The following is a 22,702-nucleotide window of genomic DNA, read 5'->3' on the forward strand; positions in this document are numbered from 1 at the left end:
CACCCTACTGAATGAATAGGTCTTGATAGCGTATCCCCCTCACTTTATTTTTCTCTTCTTTTTCTTTCTCCTCTTCCTCCTACATTATAATTTCTTTCTCTTTCCACTTTTCCATTTTTGCCTCACATGTTCCACAGCATGGGAAGGAGCCTCACCCCGAGTTCCCACCCGAGTACCCCCCCCCCCCCCCCCCCCAACTTGTTTAGACCATATTCCTGGTCCCCCTTCCCAGTTACCCCAGTTGAATGTTTAGCAGAGAGTTGACACTGGGACACCTCAGTTATTCTGGCGGCCAACAATTAAGTCATAGACGCGCGACAACACTGACAGTGACTACTGGCACGCACGCGGAAAGTCACGGGAGCACCCCATGCGCGGGCTTTGAGGGACACATCTGCAGCGGCGATACACAATGTGGAGGGGGTGGCCCGGGACATCTGCCTATGGGCGTGCCTACATCATGCCACATACCTAGTACAGACGGGAGTGGCCTCACTGCTAACATACACCGCCAGATACGCTCACGAACCACATATTAAGGCATGACTAAGCTACAATAATCATTTCTCAGACAAGATGGAGGTATCAACTCAACTAAAATTGGCACAACACTCAGTGAAGATAAAGAGCATGAGCTCACACTGTAAAACCGAGAAATTGTTATGTGATCTTTATGACTCATTACTACCAGTACTACTACCTGAGGCATGAGACTAATGCAATGTGTAATACTGATGATATAAATGTTTAATGCAAAGCCTACCATGATACTGTCTCCGATTGTCTTAATCAAATGGCTGTACTATGTGATATTTCATTGCTATACTCTCAATAAAATATATATTCAAACAAAAAAAAAATTACTCCTTTATGCTGCAAGTTTGAAAAACCTTTATGAGACCTACCAGTGCTGGGCACAAAATCCAATCTCTAGTCTGCCGTTCTCCTACAACACTTTAGAATCTGCAGTTATACACCAGATCCAATTCCATCTGGAGCTGGTGATTACCAGTTTCAACATCCATCCTCCCACCCTCAATTAAGCTGTACTGAGACCAAGTACACTGAAGAGAAGCAGTCCTGGTTAAGAAACTGAATGAACGAAGGAAATTCATAGTAGGATCTACTGAAGTATACACAAAAGTGACAGAGGGAATGCTTGAATTAATTGCAGCAACTGCTAATTACTCTGGGCAGCATCCCCACCCATCATTATTTTGCACACCATGCCACCACAATTTGGATCCTGCCATGAGCAAATAGGTCCAGAGCCTAATCCAGGCCTGAATTGACTGGACAGTTACTACTGGAGCAGGAGCAAGACTGATTTGCATATGGCTGGGTTTTATCTGAGATGGCATGGTGAGCGAAACAATGATGGGTTGAAATGCTACCAAGAGAGATTGCCAGTGGTTAGACGTATTGCAAGCATTCCTCCCATTACCATTTGTGAGTTTGTGTCAAGGCGTAAGCTTTGTAGACTGCTGGTCAATGGCAGAACTTGTGTAAGAACTCAACCTTCATTCTGGTATAGATGAAAAAGTGAAAATGGCCTACAGGGATTCGTCAATGTTGTCTCTCTAAGGACAGGGCAAAACAAAAATGGAAAAGGCAGAGATTAAAATGGAAAACCTGTTTCTAAACTATCAAAAAGAAAGCATTTGGGTTATCTGCTTTTTTTTATAGGGCATGCAATCTTTTCATGCACCCTTTTCAGTTGTCTTGGAAGTTTTAATTTTGCACTACATTAGGAAGCATTTCTCCTCAGAGAAGTCTAACTCCCTATGACAAAGATATTTCAAACCTTTTTTCGGTCTAATTTTCAAGAAAAGATTTTGGGCCAGATTTAGATCTTGGCGGATGGGTTTCTCTATATCAACGGTGACGGATATCCCATCTGCCGAAATATAAATCCCATATGCTATAATGGGAATTATATTTCGGCGGACAGGATATCAGTCACTGTTGTGACGGAGTAACCCGTCCACCAAGATGTAAATCAGACCTTAGGTTTCCAAAATGTTTGAGGAAGTGACCTTCATCAAGGCGCTTCTATATATGAAATAAGTATGTTTTGATGTTGACTATAGACCCTCTAACACCAAGTGAAGACCGTAAAATGTCATTTTGCTCCCCAATGGCATTGTTGTGGATCTAACCATGAGTCGTTCACCTCATAGGCTTTTACCTGGAAGATGTCATGCTGACTGAAGAATTTGCTTGTTTTTCTGTTAATGTAGCCTCAGACAGACTGCATCTTTTAAGGGAATACAAATAGGCTGGATATGCACATTCTATTGCTAAAGGAGAGCTTTCCTCGGACTAAGAGAAAACATGGCTAAATAAAGCCCCCCTTAGCCATTCTACAATTGTTCTAGGTTACTAAAGTTTCAAACACTCATGTGAACTGTTTTTTATTAAAAACAAACTACAAGACAAGTGCTTGCCCATAGGTTATGAGAAAAAACAGGCAGAAGGTGCTTTTAGGATGGGGTGTTATGAATGTTCCTTGATGGGTACCGAATTGCATCCATAACCTTAAACTCATTTTTTGAATACGTAGACAGCTCCTGCAGCACACAGGCATAATTTAAAAGTGCACCATTCTCTAGGAAGTTACACAAGTTATTTTAATTGGTTACCAACTCTCAAAAACTAAGCTAGAAAAACTAAAGTGTTAAAAAGTAAACCAGACAAGGCTGATTCAACTTCTTCTTTATTCACGGCCTCCACAGTGCCACCAGGTTAACAGGACCATCAGTGCATCTCTCTCCTCAAGTTCCGCCTGCTCACTGTGAACATTCTAAAGCAGCCTCCAAGGGTAAGGGACGTTCCAAAGGGAAAGAAGGGAGAGGGGTGGAGGAACATACCATGTCTAAATCCCAACATGTAAGAAACAAATACCTAAACCTTAGTAAAGCTAGAACATACCTGACATTATTAACAGAATTATTATACCCCATTGCTAAGCTAAAATACCTTGTGAATATAGCACCTTTAGCAACTAGTAATCTGCACATTAAACTTATGGATTATAACAAAAAGGTATGCTTTCAAATGCCGATATCGATACAACACAGCAGGGTCGACCTACACTGGTTTATGAGAGGTTAGAGCCATGCTAGCTTCAGAATATCACACAAGATCAAAATTACATGCAGTGACTAAACCGGAATCATTTGCACAGTTTGTGGTCATCCTCAAAATGTTGCTTGGACAGGACGGTCCTTGTTGACCTACATAAGACAAGCCTACAGTGATCATACAATACAATGGGAGGATTTTGTTCGATTAATTACTTAGAACACACTGATTTTCCTTTTACATGGTCTCTCGTGTGCTCCCGGACTAGGGTGATTAAACAGATAAAATACACTAATACAAACTTCAGATTTCAAACCATCTCAAGGGCACCCAACAGGCTAGTATTCTTTGTAGAACAGATTATCTGACAGGTAAAAAACATTTTTAGAATCTCATTTTAAGTTTTATATAGCTCACCTTTGATACGTTCAAACAAGTACTCCTGGTTAGGGGTCACTTCCAAATACTGCACAATTGTGTTCAGTGTTGGGATGAGAGGCGCTTTAACCAGAGCTGCTTGCTTCAGACTGCTTATACTTGCTTCTGCAATGCAACACAAAAAAACATCACTGGCACCAACATCAATGATCTATACATTTCAAACTATATTCGATAAAAAACAAAGGCGGTGATAAGGGGAGGGGGAAATTGAGGTATTCCACATGATCTTGTTACAAACATGTAATATCTGTTATGTTAAACATACTGGTGTTTTGTCAAAATCCAGATGTGACCCCTACATACCTCCAATCTTTAATTCTGGACATCCCAGTCTTCTCATCTGGGCGTTCACCGATTCAATTTCATGGACGAGAGGGACCAAAATGGTCTCGTTAACCCACTATAATAAACAGAAGGCACTGAAGTCAGACTAAGGCTATCAATGAGATTCACATGCATATAGGCAGTAAATGAGGGATGAAAAGTACAAGTTACTCACCAGAAATTACCTGTGCTGCTAGTCCTTATTTATTCTTCCTACAGACTCATGGTTTTTATTGACAGCAGACCAAGGTAGCAGACTGGGGAGCCTATTGACCTTAAAGGCTATTCGGGAATTGACATGGTTGGTAACCTCTACTGTCTTCCAAAAGAGGCGAAAGGCAGAGTGGGGCTGTGGAGAGTCCCAGCGACTGGGTGGTGGACCTGTCTTTAAAGCACGTGAATAGGACTTATCGCCAAGGTGGGGGGAGTGCACATTGCTATGGAGGCTTGTATTAAACTGGTTTGCTGGTAGTGAAAAGGAGATTCCATCTGCTATCTGGGTGCTAGAGATAACATAGTTTAATGGGAAAATCACTCTTCTCAGCAAGGGAGCCGCTACTACTAGACGCTTAAGGTTGTACAGGTCTGGGTGTCATTTTTGAGTACCTAGTGTGGTTACAGTTCTTTTCTTTAAAGCTCCAGAGTTTTTCGACAATAGGTCATCCTTTTCAACTTCTGTGATTTCCCACACAACCGTCCCATCAACTGCCTCTACAGCTCTCAAGAATGCAATCCCCCAACTGTTCTTGAAATTAAAATGGCTGCCTTGTAAATCCACATGTCTGCCTCTGCAGTTTAGTCACATATATAATTCACACGATTATGTTCATATTGGACACCGCAGCATTTTAAATTCCCAGGATTACCATCTATTTAAATATTGCAATCTCAATGGTTGGATTCCCAATCAAAAACATTGCTTTGCAAATTGCATGACTGCCTAAACAATCCACACAAGTAACTTGATACCGTCTAAGAAGCTCATTCCTTCTGGGAGATCAATTTTTGTTGCTGTTTATTCCTCAATTCCTCCGAGAGAACAGTTTTTAATCTGTGGCCTATGGTGCACTGGACACCGATTTAGGAGGTCCGTGACTGCTTATTTGCTATAGTCCAGCATATCACTTGATCTTGTAGAATTAAAAGTGAATTTTAAAAATCTCCAAACTTCCCATTAAAATAAAATAAAAACATTTCGATTTTTTGTACTAAATAAAATATTTCATACGATATGTAGCAGTTTAATGTATAACTGTTTCTGTATTTTTGTGTATTCTTTGAGGGGCAAATCAAAGAAATTGTTTTAGTGAGGGTCCATAAGAGATGCCTAGGCACCCCTGAAAAGTCAGTAGACTTCAAACAGGCGTGGCAACATACTACTACTGACGAACCAATTACTCTGCCTAGCAAGTTGGTAGTTTCCAGTCCGCAGTGTATTGTGAAATTTACAGCATCCTTGCCATCGCAATTGTCTGGGACAGGATGGCTCGGGCTACGAGACCATAGGCAGCACTTGCACAAAGGAATCCAAAATTGTGTGGAAATATCGGCCCAAGGGGCACACCCACTCACATACCCAATGTGTAGCTGTATGGGTCTATGAGCAGGGTGAGTGGCTGTATGCATCTGTGTGAGAGTAGTTTTGTGGGTGTGTTAGTTGCTGGATGAGTTTGAGAGTGGCTGTGAGAGAGGTTGGTTGGTTCTGTGAGTGGCTTTGTGGGTGTGTGAGTTGGTCTGTCAATGCCTGCAAAGATATGGGAGTGGGTGTTTGAGTACCTGCGTGGCTCTGTCAGTGGGTCTGTCACTGCTTGAGGGTTCTGCGAGTGGGTGTGAATGCCTGTGTGGGTCTGTGAGTGGGTCTGAGTGTGCCTGTCGGAGTCTGTGAATGGGGGTGTGAGTACCTGCATGTGTCTGGGACTGGGTCTGTGAGTGCCTGTGTAGGTCTGTGACTGGGTTTGTCAGTGCCTGCGTGGGTATGTGAGTGGGTGTGCGAGTGGCTGTGTGGGTCTGCGAGTGGCTGTGTGGGTGTTTGAGTGAGTGTGTGTGTGTGGGAGTTGGTCTGTGGATGGGTGTGTTCGTGTTGTTGCGTTTTTGAATGGGGACCGTGCTGGGCGCTGTGGTGGATCCTCACATGTGATAAAAAACATATTAAGGGCATTTCTTGACCTTCATGGGTCCCTCTGCTACCCCTCTAACACACCCATGGGGCCAGGGTACCTCTACCCTGAACCCTTCATACACGGTGCATGTTTTGAGGCCACAATCTACCGGCCAAGTTGTGGCCAGCCAATCACAGCATTGCTGGTGGTGCATGAATTCAGAGATCCACAAAGGATCTGCGTCCATAAGTATACTCATTTCGTTTTTTCTTTAATAACCCCGCAAATACTGAACGAATTTACACAAAAAAGGATCTTTCTGGACGAAGAGCTAGATCTCCATCAAATTTGCTGTAATTCCGTCCAACGTTTTGGGCTGTAGTCCCGTATAAAATCCCTATGGAAAATTGCATGGGGGAAAACGCATTCTGGGACCCCGCCCACCCATTTTCTCGACCCCTAAAACATTCAACACAGCAGCTGAACTCAGGTGTGTACTAGTTTTGAACATTCTGTGAAGACTGGTCAAACAGCGCCAAAGTTATAGGCAAAACAGAAAAAGCTTTTCCTATGGAAACTAGGTCCTAACTATACCTACGCCAGTAGGAGATATACACACACACATTTAAAGAATTTGAATAAAAAAATCCAAAGCAATGTTGCCGGCAACAAAAAGAAAAGGAAGGATACAAAGGAGCTCCAATATCATCAGCTAATGACTAAACTTAGTAAGAATCATGATATAGTCATAAGGAGCGCGGATAAAGGCAGCAATGTTGTTTTGTGAAAGCACGATGATTACGTTCGTGAAGTAATGACCCATTTAAATGACATTGACTGTTACAGTCGTAGTTGCAAACAAAAATTGATGGCAACTCATGGGAGCTATAATGTTAAATTATCGGCTTGGAGAAGCACAGGACTGCTATCCATGGATGAGTACAAATATTTGAAGAACAATAATCCTGTGACTCCTATCTTGTACTTCATCCCGAAGATCCACAAGGATGCAACCAACGCTCCAGGTAGGCCGATAATTTCAGCCAGAAAACGTATATTTGAACGAACCTGGGGTGTGTGTATATAGACTTTTTTCTTCAGCCCCATGTTCAATCTTTGAAGTCATATATTCGTGATACTGGTGATTTTATACAATTTTTTTTTGATTTCATATATTGTGTGAAGATTTTTTGCTACTTACTCCTGATGTTACATCCTTCTATACATCGATTAGGCACAAGGATGGCCTTAGAGCCATAGGATATTACTTGGCACGTAGGGGGCCTGAACACAATGAAAGTACTAAAATGTTGTTAAACATGATTGAGAGCTGTTTAATCAACAACATCTTTATGTTCCAGAACAATTATTACCAACAGGAAAGAGGTGTTGCCATGGGAGCCAGCTTCTCCCCCAGCTATGCTTGTTTGCATATGGGCTGGTGAGAGGAGATGGTTCTCATGGTGAAACACCAAGACACTGTGGTCCAGCACATCAGGGCCTGGTGGAGATTTATTTACGATCTTTTTGTGGTCTGGCATGGCACAAAAAATGAGGCAGAGAAATTTATTGAAGATATCAACATGAACGACCTCAATTTAAATTTTAGTGCCTGCATCAGTGACAATAAGGTCAATTTTCTGGGCATGGAAATAGTCATTGAGCAAGGCAAACTAGAAACCCGGGTACATCGAAAGCAAACTGCAGGGAATTCTGTTCTGCATGCGAGTAGTGCCCATCCTGGGCACCTAATCCAAAGCATCCCATATGGGGAACTATTGCAATTAAAGCGCATATGTGGTAATGAACAGACCTTGCAAGTAGCCCAGGATCAGTGCCTAAAGAGATTCTTACAGATAGGCTATAGCAAAAAATGCCTAGATACGGCCCTCTCTAAAAGTAACTTGGTAAACAGAGAGGAATTAGTAACATCAAAACTTGGTGATGGAAGTAAGAAGAAACAAGAGGACACCTTTAGATTTATTCTGAGATTTAATAGACAGGAGGGTGCAGTTCGGAAGATAATGAAGAAGAACTGACACTGTGGTCAAGCAGGACCCCATCATAGGCAAAATAGTTCCCCAACACCCGGGAATTACCTACTGCCGTGGAAAGGACACTCTAGTTAAAAATGACCCATGTGGACCTCCAACTAAAAATACATGGCTGTCACAACGTACTGGCTTTAACAAATGTAGGTCCTGCAAAGCCTGCCAGCACGATGTGTCGATGACAAAATACAAAACACCCTTCAGTGAGAGAGAGATTGTTATCGGCAAGGTTTTAAATTGCAAAACAGACCATGTAATCTGTATACTTGAGTGTCCCTGTAATTTGAAATACATTGGGAGCACTGTATTGCAAGGCCATAAAAGACTGCTACAGCATATAAGAGCGATTAAAAATAACGACCCCTCATACCCGGTGGCACGCCACTTTAATGAAATACATAAGGGTGATTCACAAGATCTACGTTATCTAATAGATTCGGTCCCTATCTCTAAAAGAGGTGGGGATCGAACAAAGGCTTTACGTAAGTTAGAGATGCACTACATCCTTAATTTGGATTCCAAGCACCCGGGTGGTTTGAATGCCACCGAGGAACTACGGTCTAGCCTTGAAATATAAGAATGTCCATGATGAAGGAATATTTATCTCACAATAAAATCAAACTATGATTTGTTAGGGGTGGAAGTCAAATGACTGACATCTGCATAGGTGCTGATTTTTATGTTTTCATTTTGTAGGTATATTGATGTATATTTGTATTGATATTTATACAATTAAATTTGATGATATATATTTATATACATATATATATACAGATATTTTATGAAATTGTATAGTTATCGATGTACAGTTTACAGATGTCAGATGGGTCACATAAGTCTAGACCTCAGCCTCGGTCTCACCCAAGTCAAAACCATTAAATCCTTCTAGAGCTTTATGAAATGAACAAAATTTACTTATATGTTTTTAATTGTGTATATATGGAAATTGGATATTTTTTTGTTCAAGAGTAGTGAACTTATCAATTACAGGTTTCTTTCCTTTCTTTCTCCCTTTAGATCGTTAAAATAGTATTGTAACTAGAATATCAACAAAACAACTGCTCCTTGCCGCAAAAAACTTTAAAAAAAATATATTTTTTAACAAATTTACACTAGGGTTCACAGAGTTGTTACCACAGCAACACTATTTAGTCATATATCACGTTTTTTTTCAAAAAAAGTCTTTTTAACATTGGTTTACTCTTTGTAGTAATGCTCAACATAAGAGGAGGAGAAGAGGAATTGGCCACAAGATTATTTGATTGTTTGTAAATACAATATGACGAATTTTTGTTACAGATATCAATTCACCTTTTTTAACGTGAAGATGTAATTATACATACACGTATATATGAAGCTTTATGTATATATAATGTATAGCGGTTTTAGACAACAAATTTCACGCATTCAAGCATCAATTTTGTTTGATAACAACAACCAATGTCAATAGAAAAATTATGTACAAAAAGACGATTCTTTGCACTTTAAGGTTTTAATTATTGTTTTTTGCACTGGCACTTTAAAGGTTTTATGTCACATGAAATAAGCATTGAGAAAAAGAAAAAAACAGAAAAATATTTAAACCAATGGCTGAACCATGAGCGCGTCATGTGATCAAGTCCCCTGTGAGGGACGAAACGAGTCATGGCTGCTGCTGCACCGCAGAAGGATTACCAATAAATCTTGCAGCTGACTAAACCCATGTGGTCTGCGCTCTTTCTTTCACAACGGAGGAGAAATTCGGGGAGAGTTGTTTGCTACACATACATATATACACACAAACATACATATATACACACAAACATACATATATACACACAAACATACATATTACCTACTGGCGGTCGCCAGTATGTAGATTTAGTTGGGACCTAGTTTCCATAGGAAATCCGCAACATTCTATTTGGAATAACTTTGGCACCAGTTGACGAATCTTCGCGAAATTCTCCAAGAAGATGGCCTGCTCCGCTCCTTCCCTGAAAGTTTGGGGGTGATTCGTGAAGCGGGGGCCGAGAAAAAAAGGGGGTGTCCCAAAACGTGTTTTTCCCATGCAATTTTCCATATGGACCTTTAAGAAAGGTTACAGCCCGAACTGCTGAACGGAAGTACACCAAATTTGGCAAAAAGGTAGAGTTTGGTTTGCAGATGACGCTTTTTGTTAAATTGTGTAAATCCGTGCAGTAGTTTCTGAGAAAATCAAAAGTAAAATCATAGATATATCTATGGACGAAGTACCGTCCGAGGATTATACGCGTACCCTTACGAGCACAAGCTGCATGCTAATTGGTTGTCAACTGTCTGTTAACACTCCAAACCAGGAAGTGTTGGCAGCCATCTTGTGCTTCGGTAGAACCGAGGCACAAGAAAACAGAAAAAGAAACGCGAAAAAAAAGAAAAGGGGGCAGGGTACAAACACCCTGACCCCCTAGGCCTGCTCAGGGGGTCCCACAAGGCACAAAAATCACCGAACACGCGTAGGGTACGCATATCACGTGGAAAAAAAAACCAGACGCCTGCTTCATTTGTAATTAGCCCCTGGGGTGCCAAATCCCGGGGTCAATGTTTATTATTATGGGGGGCCCACAGGGGCCCCCAGCCCCGGGGACTACCACTTCCCGGGGCTCTAATGTTACGTATGCGGGAGGGCTCACGCGACCCCCCCCGCTGCCCAGTGGCTTTATTTTTTGGTAAATAAAACAAACGGGGGGGGGTGGCTCAAGCCCCCCACACGCCCTGGGACCGCCACCTTCCCGGGGAACTAATTTTTTTAATTGGGGGGGTCCATGACGGACCCCCCGAGCCAGGGAACCACCACCCCTGGGGCTTTTAAATGTTGGGAGGGGGGCCCTGGGGACCGCCACCCCCCAGGGCCGGCTCCTCCAGTGTCCCGGGGTGCCTACCACCGGTACACTGTAGTTTGCTATGGTAGGGCGGGAGCCTCGCGGCTCCCACCCTGTCATAGCAAACTGCTTTGGTTTTTGGAAGAGAGCAGGAAAGCTGCTCTCTCTTCCAAAAACCAAAGCCGATTGCTTTTCTACACGGGGAGCAGCATGTTAGCTGCTCCCAGAGTCGAAAAGCAATGCCGGCTCCCGCAGGAGGCAGGGAGCCGGCAAGGATCGTGGGGGGCTTAGGGACCCCCCCACGGTCCCCAACGGAGAGGGCCAGGTTCCGGGGTTGGGTCCCCGGGGCCAGAAGAGGCGCAGGAGGGGGGCTACGCACCCGCCATCCCCAAATAAGTAAAAAAAAAAATTCTTTTTTTAAAAAGAAGGAGACAGGCCGGCCCCGGGGATGGGGTCCCCGGGGCCTTAAGTGGCCTGAGGAGAGAGGCTATGCAGCCCCCCTCCTTAAAAATATTTTTTAAATGTGGCCATGCCCCGTGGGATGGGGTCCCCGGGGACTGGAATTAGCCACAGGAGGGGGGCCACGCGGCCCCTTCCGGTTAAAATTAAAAAAAATAATAATATTTGGGGGTCAGGCCCTGGGGAATGGGGTCCCAAGGGCCCAAAAAAAGAAAAAAAAAGGGGGGGCTACACAGCCCCCCTTCCTATTTTTTTTTGTTGTTGCAAAAAACCGGGATCGGGGAGGAGGCCACGCCCCCTCCCTGCACCACTCTGCAAACGCGCCCCCTGGCGCATTTGCAGAGGGGGAAGTAATTCCCCTTGAATACTGGGGACCCAGGGGGCCAAGTAGCCCACCAAGAACCTCCAGTATGTGCCAGGGGGCTGCGTTGCAGAGAGGTGTAATGAGGCCACGCCCCTTTTTACACCTCTCTGCAACGCAACCTCCTGGCGCTTAGTGGAGGTTCCTGGTGGGCTAGTTGGCCTCCAGGGACCCCACCAGTATTCAAGGGGACTTAATCCCCCAATGTAGAACGCGCCACATGGCGTGTTTGCACATGGCGTGTTTGCACAGTGGTGAAGGTAGGGGGCGGGGCTTGAGGTGACGGATTGCACCACTCTGCAAACGCGACCCCTGGCGCATTTGCAGAGGGGGAACTAATTCCCCTTGAATACTGCGGGTCCCTGGGGGCCAACTAGCCCACCAGGAACCTCCAGTATGCGCCAGGGGGCTGCGATGCAGAGATGTGTAAAGAGGCCACGCCCCTTTTTACACCTCTGCAAAGCAGCCCCCTGGCGCATACTGGAGGTTCCTGGTGGGCTAGTTGGCTCCCAGGGACTCCCAGTTTTCAAGGGGACTTAATCCCCCAACTTAGAACGCGCCACGAGGCGCGTTTGCACAGTGGTGAAGGTAGAGGGTGGGGCTTGAGGTGATGTGTGTGCAAACACGCCCTGTGGCGCATTTTAAGTTGGGGAATTAATTCCTCTTCAATCCGGAGGTCCCCTAGGGGCCAACTAGTCCACCAGGTACCTCCAGTAAGCGCCACAGAGCTGCGTTGCAGAGTGTTGTAAAAAAAGGGCGTGGCCTCTGAACACCTCTCTGCAACGCAGCTCCCTGGCGCATACTGGAGATACCTGGTGGGCTAGTTGGCCCACAGGGGACCTCAGTAATAAAGGGGAATTAATTCTCTAAGTTAAAATACGCCACAGGGCGTGTTTGCAGACATTTCACCTCAGGCCACGCCCCCTTCCTTCATCAGTGTGCAAACGCGCCCTGTGGTGCGTTTTAAGTTGGGGAATTAATTCTCTTTCAATATTGAGGGTCCCTGAGGGCAAATAGCCCAACAGGTATCTCCAGTATGCGCCAGGGAGCGGTGTTGCAGAGACGTGTAAAGAGGCCACGCCACTTTTTACACCTCTCTGCAACGTAGCTCTGTGGTGCTTACTGGAGGTACCTAGTGGGTTAGTTTGACCCTAGGGATCCTTAGGATTGAAGGAGACTTAATCTCTCAACTTAGAACGGTGACAGGGCGCGTTTACACATTGGTGAAGGGAGGGTACGGGGTCTGACGTGATGTGTGCAAACACACCCTGTGGCGCGTTTTAAGTTGGGGAAAAAATTTAACTTCAAATCGGAGGGACCATGGGGGCCAAGAAGTCCACCAGGTGCTTCCAGGAAGCGCCACTGCGCTGCGTTGCAGAGAGGTGGTGCATGTCGTGCCCCTTTTTACATATCTCTGCTACGCAGCTCTGTGGCGCTTACTGGATGTAGTACAAATTCTGATTTACTCACCTGTTATCAGGAGAGACCTCAGTGCTGCATCTTTGAGCCCAGTACTGATCCTCAAAAGTAATTCTAACGATACTTACCAGTAACTTGAATTTCCTTCCATAGGCTTGGAAATTCTTCTAAGTGTGGACTTATGGAACTTTAAAATATTCACCTAAAATCATCTGAACAACGAATTCTGATTTACTCACCTGTTATCAGGAGAGAACCCAGTGCTGCATTGTTAGAACCGGCTGTCTCTAGTTGGCAGAGGTATACACTTCTGACAAATAGGGACACTCCTTTTCTAGTCAGGGCAAGGGGATCACACCCTTCGATAACCCCTGCTCACCCCCTTGGTAGCTTGGCAGAGCAGAACAGGCTTATCTCAGAGGCTGTGTGTTAAGCAATTATGACCACATACAGTAATACAGTGAATACACTACAAATGGACACGACACCGTAGTATTATAAAAATAAGTATTTTTATATAAGGCTTAGCACAAGAACAAAATAACGGCAAATCTGTACACAATCGGAATAAATATGTTTAGGAAGGAAAAAGGATAGTTCAAAGGTAGTTTCTTCTTTAGCATAAGAGTCTTTTATATCAAGCAAATCTTCTTCTTGGAAACACAGTTCTTTAGCAACAGGGTAACTCACACGGGAGCTACACAACGCTGGGCAGAGATAATCCACAGGTTCGGCGTCGACCGCGAGGAGCGCTGCGTCGGGCCTGGAGTCACACGGACCCCCAACAACACAGTACCTTAGGAAAATGAAGCACACAATGATCAGCGGCGTCGAGCAATCCGGCGTCGCGTCTCCGGTGTCGATCAGGCCTCAGCAGGCGTTGTCGATGATGCAGTTGCTCAGAGTGAGCAGCGCTCACGGCGTCGAAGGGCACACGGTTGATGCGATCAGCAGCGGGGCAGACACGAGGTCCTCTGGAGTTAGAGACGTACTCCTACTCACTGGCGTTGCTGCTGGCGTCGGTTGGGCCCAGCGTCCGATCGTCGTGGTTGCTGGTTCTTTCAGAGATGCTGGATTCACACTTCCAGCAGATAGCACTTTGTAGCAGGTGAAGTCCTTTAGCCCTGTGACTTCAGCAGGAGACTGGCACTCTTCCAGTCCTTGGAGATTTTCTTAGCAAGCGTGAGAGTACACACACAGTTCCTCTCTCCTGGTTCCTTGGCAAAAATAAAGCGCTGCAGGATTCCCCCAACAACAGCACACTGGCAGAAGGGGTAAGCAGTCCTTTAGATCAGCAGGCTTCTTGTCCTTGGTTACAGGGTTCCTTGTCAGAAGTGATCTGATTTCCTAGTTCAGGGGTCCTCCTCTTATACCCCTTTTCGTCTTTGATCCCTTTGTCTATGCCGGGGATTTCCCAAAATCCTGGGTCTGTGGTGGGTGGAGCTAGGCAGTCGCACCTGGCCTATTCATTGAGCCGGGCCGGGTCCTCAGACGCCCCGCAGGAGGTGGAGCCAGCATTGACACTGGCAGGAGCAGAGCTATCGCCCTCCTGGCAGGAGGTGGGGCTAGGATCGTCCATGGCAGGTACAGAGCCATCAGTCGCTCGGCAGGAGGTGGAGCCAGCATTGTATCAGGCAAGGCAGGCTATCAACAACTACTCTCCCCCTACTCTCAACGTAATGTCCCACTCATCCCACACTGACTCATCCAGACCTCTTGGAGCCACCCAGCTCCTGTCACACACACGCAAGACCAGCAGAGACCAGATATGGTTAGACAAGAAAATAGACACTTTCTAAAAGTGCTATTTTCGAACCCAGAGTCCAAAAACCATCCCCACCAACGGATGCGTAATTAAACCCCGAGTTCAGGGATACCAAACTCGACATTGCACCAGGCTCCCCGAGCCAGCTAGGATTATAGCGTTAATAATCCCGGCGGCCCATGCTATCCAACGGAGAGCAGGCTACCTCGCAATAGTGAAGCCCTAAGATGGCGGCACTTCACTATCAGGATATGCCAACTTGGTCAGGCTTGTCCTACCTTACACTTACAATGCACCCTGCCCATGGGCCTACCATAGGGGTGACTAACATGAAGTTAAGGGAAGGTTGGAGGGGCTGGCAAGTAGGTATACCTGCGCAGCCGACGTGACAGTGCAGGACTGCACGTGGGTCTCGCAATGACCGACCCGTAGACATTCTTTTACAAGGCCGCTCCTGTGGGTGGCACAACACGTGCTGCAAGCCCACGAGCGGCATTTGTATTTACAAGCCCTGGCACTCCTGGTGCACTAGACTAGGGACTGACAGTAAACCAAATAAGCCAAACATGGATACAATAGATACATCATTTTAACAGAGGGAGCACTTGCGCTATGGCACTGATCAGCAGTGACACGGCGCCCAAAGCATATACCAGCAAAACATCGTAAAACAGTAGAGGCAAACAGAAAAAATGGAGGAGAGACTCAAGCCAATGATGTCAGGTCTAACACGTGTCCCCTCCAGCTGAAATGTGGGGAGAACTACCCTTAACCTAGGGAGTCCTCATCACTAAGGCGGAAAAATCTGGACAGACCATCAGCATTGGCGTGATCTGTACCAGGGCGGTGTTCCACCGTAAAGTCCATCCCCTGTAGAGCAATGGACCACCTCAACAGTTTTGGATTCTCACCCCTCATTTGCATTAACCATCTGAGGGGCCTGTGGTCTGTCTGAACCCGGAAGTGAGTCCCAAACAGGTAGGGTCTTAGCTTCTTCAGCGCCCAGACCACAGCAAATGCTTCTCTCTCTATCGCACTCCACCTCGTTTCCCTGGGAAGTAACCTCCTACTGATGAAGGCTACAGGCAAGTCTCGGCCCTCTTCATTCACCTGAGCTAGAACAGCCCCCACGCCATGCTCTGAAGCGTCCGTCTGAACAATGAATTCTTTCGAAAAGTCGGGTGCTTGGAGTATAGGTGCTGTGCACATTGCAGTTTTCAGGGTGTCAAAGGCCGTTTGACAGGCATCAGTCCAGATCACGTTTCGTGGCTGCTTCCTGGAAGTCAGCGAAGTCAAGGGGTGCACAATGTTACCGTAATCCTTGACAAACCTCCTGTAATAACCCGTGAGTCCTAAGAAGGCTCTCACCTGTGTTTGGGTTTTGGGCGGTGCCCAAGCCAGGATGGTATCAATCTTGGGTTGCAGGGGGGCCACCTTACCGCTACCTACTTGGTGCCCCAAGTACACCACAGAACCCTGCCCAATCTGACACTTACTGGCTTTGATTGTGAGGCCCGCTCCGCGCAGGGCCAACAACACTTCCTGGAGGTGGCGCAAGTGTTCCTCCCAGCTAGCGCTGAACACTGCGATGTCGTCCAGGTAGGCGGCGCTGAATTCCTCCAGTCCAGCCAAGACCTGGTTGACCAACCTCTGGAAGGTGGCGGGGGCATTCTTCATCCCAAAGGGCATCACCCGGAACTGGTATAGCCCATCTGGTGTGGAGAATGCTGACCTCTCTTTTGCCCCATCAGTCAAGGCGATCTGCCAGTACCCAGACGTTAAGTCAAACGTACTAAGGTACCGGGCAGCCCCCAACCGATCGATGAGCTCATCAGCTCTGGGGATGGGGTGCGCGTCAGTCTTCGTGACTGAATTGAGCCCTCGGTAGTCCACGCAGAACCGGAGTTCTGGTGAAGCACCAGGCGCTGCAGCCTTCGGGACCAAGACCACTGGGCTGGCCCAAGGACTGCTAGAGGACTCAATCACCCCCAACGCGAACATTTTGGAGACCTCCTCCTTAATGTACGCTCGGACCTTGTCAGTCACCCTGTAAGCCTTGTGCTTCACAGGAGGGCTGTCTCCGGTGTCAACGGCATGGACACACCAATGCGTGACACCCGGAACCAAGGAAAACAGATCCAGGAATTGTCCCAACAGGTGGCGACAATCCTGTTTCTGCTCAAGGGTCAGTGTGTCAGAGAGGACCACACCATCCACTGACCCGTCTTGCTCTTTAGCATACAGGAGGTCAGGAAGAGGCTCACTCTCCTCCTCCGTTCCATCATCTGTAGCTAAGAGCATGCCCACTTCGGACCTTTCTAAGTGGGGCTTCAAACGGTTGACATGCAGGACCCGCAAGGGGTTCCTGGGAGATTTCAAGTCCACCAAGTAGGTGACATCGCTCTTCTTCTCCACAACCTTAAACGGTCCAGTCCACCTGTCCTTGAGCGCACAAGGTTCCACAGGGGACATGACCCACACTTCCTGACCAGGCTGAAGCTCTACCAGAGTGGCATTCCGGTCGTACCATCGCTTCATCTCCTCCTGGCTGGCCTCCAGATTTGCCTGAGCAAGTTCTCTGAAGCGCCGAGTCTGGTTCCGAAAGGCCAGCATGTAGCTGTATACATCCTGGGGAGGTTTCCTGGGAGATTGCTCCCAGCCTTCCTTGACCAGACTCAAAGGTCCTCTTACCGGGTGACCGTATAAGAGCTCAAAGGGGCTGAACCCTAGAGCCTTCTGCGGTACCTCACGGTAAGCAAACAACAGGCATGGCAAGAGGACGTCCCATTTCCGCCTCATTGGTTCTTCAAGACCCATAATCATGCCTTTCAGGGTCCGGTTGAATCTCTCAACCAGCCCGTTTCCTTGAGGGTGGTAAGGAGTGGTGAACTTGTAGGTTACCCCACACTCCTTCCACAGAGACTTCATATAGTTCGAAATGAAGTTGGTGCCTCGGTCGGACACCACCTCTCTGGGGAACCCCATCTGGGAGAAAACACCCATCAGTGCCCGTCCCACCACGGGGGCCGTCACTGTCCTGAGAGGGATGGCTTCCGGGTACCTTGTGGCATGGTCCACCAAGACCAGGATGAACCTGTTGCCCAGGGCTGTCTTGGGGTCCAGGGGCCCAACAATGTCAATACCCACCCGGTCAAAGGGGGTGCTGACTACCGGAAAAGGTTGGAGGGGAGCCTTCTGCTTCCTTCCGCTTTTCCCACTTGCCTGGCAAGTGCGACAAGTCTTGCAATGGATGTCTACATCCCTACGCATCTGAGGCCAATAAAAATGGGTGACAAGCCTGTCATAGGTCTTGTCCTGCCCCAGATGTCCAGCTAACGGTACGTCATGAGCCAAACCCAGTAGGAAGGCTCTGAAGCGCTGGGGTACCACCAGCACACGGGCTGACCCAGGCTCAGCAGCCTTAGGCTCGCTATACAGGAGGTCGTTCTCCCAGTACACAAAATGTGACCCTGACTGATCACCTGAGGATTGGGCTGAGGCCTGCTGCCTCATGCCCACAAGAGAAGGGCACTCTTTCTGTTCCGCACAGAATTCCTCCCTGGAGGGACCACCATCCTGCTGCCAGTGGGTCAGCTCGGGCAGATCTCCCAGTTCGGCAATTTGTTCCCCGGTGGGCTCCAGGGCATCCCCCTCAGGGTCTACCTCCTTCTGGACCACGGGAACAACGGGGGCCGGTTTCCCGCGCATCCTGCATCTTCTCTTCACAGCTGGGTCCTGGGCCGTACTTTCAGGCTCCGGGACCCCATCAGCACCCTTACTTGCTGTCATGGAACGAGTGGTTGCACACACCCACTCTGGCACACCCAACATTTTCAAGTGCGCCGCTCTCTCCACCTTAGCCCAAGGGGAGTCTTCCAAATCATTGCCCAGGAGACAGTCGACAGGCATGGCGGGCCTCACAGCAACTTGAAGAGTACCTGAAACTCCCCCCCATTCAAAGGAAACCTGAGCCACCTCACACTCTTTCTGGGAGTTATCGGCAGCTATCACGGGGTAGAAGGCGTGGGGAACCACCTGCTCTCTGGACACCAAGTGACACTTGACAGCTGTCACACTCGCTCCGGTGTCTCTGAGAGCTTCCACTCTATGGCCATTAATGGTCACCCACTGCCTATATTTACTAGTGTTACTAGGCAGAGGGGGTGGAGGGACCATTTGCATATCTCCTAGCGAGACGAGGGACATTTCTGCGGGACCCCTCCCACCATGGACAACCATCTCCTCCCCTCCCAAGGCTACACTTGCCAACTGACGAGGGGGTGCACGCGGCGGTGCATTCGAATCCTTCTTGGGACACTGGGGGTCATAAAACCGGTGTCCCACCTGCCCACAACCGTAGCAGGTTAGGGGGCCCCTATGAACAGGTTTACCCGTCGGGGCCCCTGACTTCTTCTCAGGGGGAGGCTGGGAACCCTTCCCTTGGTTCCCTTGGGGATTACTTTGGGGCCCTTTCTGAGACTCCTTCTGTTTACCCTTGTCCCCCCCACTCTTCTGCTGGGGACCCTGCCCACCTTTGGCTGAGTCTCCCACTGGACCCTTGTGGACCCTGGTACTGACCCAGCGGTCCGCCTCCTCAGCAAGTTTTCTAGGGTTAGATATCTTGCTATCAATCAGGTGCTGGCGCAGCTCTGGAAAACAGTTATTCGACAAGTGCTCCCACGCAAACAAATCATAGAGAGCTTCATAACTTTCCACTTTGCTGCCCTTTACCCAACCATCCATGGCTCTGCAAAAATAAGACACATATTCAACCCACGTCGTACCAGGCAACTTCTTACATTCTCTAAAAGCTTGTCTGTACTGTTCGGGGGTTAAACCATATCGCAACATTAAAGCATCTTTCATATGAGCATACGACATCCTATCCGCAACAGGCATGTCTAACAGGGTATCTCTTCCCTCATTCACAAAGCGACCCCACAACCCCGCTCCCCAATTCTTCTCAGGGACCTGGTGGGCCAACAATGCTAACTCATATGCATTAAACCATTGACCAATATCTTCATTCTTATTGTAATCTTTGATCACATCTTTCGGGAAGTAAAACTTACTTTCTGCAGGCTCAGATGGAATGCTGCCACCAGAGGGATTCAACTCTAACTTTTTAGCTTGGATATCCAGTTCCCTCAACCTGGCTTCACGCTCCAAAGCTAACTTCTCTCGTTCAAACTCCAACTTTTTGATCTCTAAATCAGCTTCCCTTCTACCTCTTGCATTTTCTAACTCCAACTGCCCATTTATCTTTAGCCTTGCCATCTCCATGTTGTAAGCTCGCTCTTTCGCCCTTTCTTCTCTTTCTTCAGGGGAAAGACCTTTGGAGGAAACACTGCTTCCGGGAGAGGGCACAGGTCCATTCACTGGCACCTCCTCATCCCCTTCCTCTGTGGGTACCACCACCACATCAGAGGGATTTCTGGACTCCCACCAGGCCTGCAATGCTTTATAAAAATCATCTTTTCTCGAGAGGCCGGTGGTAGGAACTTCAAACTGGTTGCAAAAGTGTTTCAGCTCATCTTTCTTGTATTTCTTTAGCTTACTCCTCTCGAACTCTTCCACAACAACGATAGCAGGGGCAGTGACTCCGTTGTCACTCATGGTCAAACTGGCAGTGTTCAGAAAATCAAGTTTCAGGAAAGCGGAGAACAAAAATAGGATCCTTCCGAATCAGATTGTGACTGCGTTATGGTCTGCTTTCACTACGTAGCGCACACTAATCACTGTACATGGGTCATAAATGCAAGGTCCAAATCCTCACCGCTGCATCCAATGTTAGAACCAGCTGTCTCTAGTTGGCAGAGGTATACACTTCTGACAAATAGGGACACTCCTTTTCTAGTCAGGGCAAGGGGATCACACCCTTCGATAACCCCTGCTCACCCCCTTGGTAGCTTGGCAGAGCAGAACAGGCTTATCTCAGAGGCTGTGTGTTAAGCAATTATGACCACATACAGTAATACAGTGAATACACTACAAATGGACACGACACCGTAGTATTATAAAAATAAGTATTTTTATATAAGGCTTAGCACAAGACCAAAATAACGGCAAAACTGTACACAAACGGAATAAATACGTTTAGGAAGGAAAAAGGATAGTTCAAAGGTAGTTTCTTCTTTAGCATAAGAGTCTTTTATATCAAGCAAATCTTCTTCTTGGAAACACAGTTCTTTAGCAACAGGGTAACTCACACGGGAGCTACACAACGCTGGGCAGAGATAATCCACAGGTTCGGCGTCGACCGCGAGGAGCGCTGCGTCGGGCCTGGAGTCACACGGACCCCCAACAACACAGTACCTTAGGAAAATGAAGCACACGATGATCAGCGGCGTCGAGCAATCCGGCGTCGCGTCTCCGGTGTCGATCAGGCCTCAGCAGGCGTTGTCGATGATGCAGTTGCACAGAGTGAGCAGCGCTCACGGCGTCGAAGGGCACACGGTTGATGCGATCAGCAGCGGGGCAGACACGAGGTCCTCTGGAGTTAGAGCCGTACTCCTACTCACTGGCGTTGCTGCTGGCGTCGGTTGGGCCCAGCGTCCGATCGTCGTGGTTGCTGGTTCTTTCAGAGATGCTGGATTCACACTTCCAGCAGATAGCACTTTGTAGCAGGTGAAGTCCTTTAGCCCTGTGACTTCGGCAGGAGACTGGCACTCTTCCAGTCCTTGGAGATTTTCTTAGCAAGCGTGAGAGTACACACACAGTTCCTCTCTCCTGGTTCCTTGGCAAAAATAAAGAAGCGCTGCAGGATTCCCCCAACAACAGCACACTGGCAGAAGGGGTAAGCAGTCCTTTAGATCAGCAGGCTTCTTGTCCTTGGTTACAGGGTTCCTTGTCAGAAGTGATCTGATTTCCTAGTTCAGGGGTCCTCCTCTTATACCCCTTTTCGTCTTTGATCCCTTTGTCTATGCCGGGGATTTCCCAAAAACCTGGGTCTGTGGTGGGTGGAGCTAGGCAGTCGCACCTGGCCTATTCATTGAGCCGGGCCGGGTCCTCAGACGCCCCGCAGGAGGTGGAGCCAGCATTGACACTGGCAGGAGCAGAGCTATCGCCCTCCTGGCAGGAGGTGGGGCTAGGATCGTCCATGGCAGGTACAGAGCCATCAGTCGCTCGGCAGGAGGTGGAGCCAGCATTGTATCAGGCAAGGCAGGCTATCAACAACTACTCTCCCCCTACTCTCAACGTAATGTCCCACTCATCCCACACTGACTCATCCAGACCTCTTGGAGCCACCCAGCTCCTGTCACACACACGCAAGACCAGCAGAGACCAGATATGGTTAGACAAGAAAATAGACACTTTCTAAAAGTGCTATTTTCGAACCCAGAGTCCAAAAACCATCCACACCAACGGATGCGTAATTAAACCCCGAGTTCAGGGATACCAAACTCGACATTGCACCAGGCTCCCCGAGCCAGCTAGGATTATAGCGTTAATAATCCCGGCGGCCCATGCTATCCAACGGAGAGCAGGCTACCTCGCAATAGTGAAGCCCTAAGATGGCGGCACTTCACTATCAGGACATGCCAACTTGGTCAGGCTTGTCCTACCTTACACTTACAATGCACCCTGCCCATGGGCCTACCATAGGGGTGACTAACATGAAGTTAAGGGAAGGTTGGAGGGGCTGGCAAGTAGGTATACCTGCGCAGCCGACGTGACAGTGCAGGACTGCACGTGGGTCTCGCAATGACCGACCCGTAGACATTCTTTTACAAGGCCGCTCCTGTGGGTGGCACAACACGTGCTGCAAGCCCACGAGCGGCATTTGTATTTACAAGCCCTGGCACTCCTGGTGCACTAGACTAGGGACTGACAGTAAACCAAATAAGCCAAACATGGAT

The 22,702-nt window shown here is 47.6% G+C and overlaps 1 protein-coding gene across 1 annotated transcript in view; it reads right to left on the reverse strand.

Annotated features, from left to right (window-relative positions):
• TMEM209 (transmembrane protein 209) overlaps positions 1–22,702 on the reverse strand; it is a 344,927-nt gene that overhangs the window by 21,032 nt on the left and 301,193 nt on the right. Inside the window, exons 10-11 of the mRNA XM_086918908.1 lie at positions 3,829–3,925; positions 3,502–3,627 (exon numbers count right to left, since the gene is read on the reverse strand). Coding sequence (XP_086775034.1) covers positions 3,502–3,627; positions 3,829–3,925 — 223 coding nt within the window. The remainder of the gene's footprint in view (positions 1–3,501; positions 3,628–3,828; positions 3,926–22,702) is intronic.

The sequence above is a fragment of the Lissotriton vulgaris genome, chromosome 1_1, assembly GCF_964263255.1.
Source record: "Lissotriton vulgaris chromosome 1_1, aLisVul1.2, whole genome shotgun sequence".
In the NCBI taxonomy this organism is placed as follows: Eukaryota; Metazoa; Chordata; class Amphibia; order Caudata; family Salamandridae; genus Lissotriton; species Lissotriton vulgaris.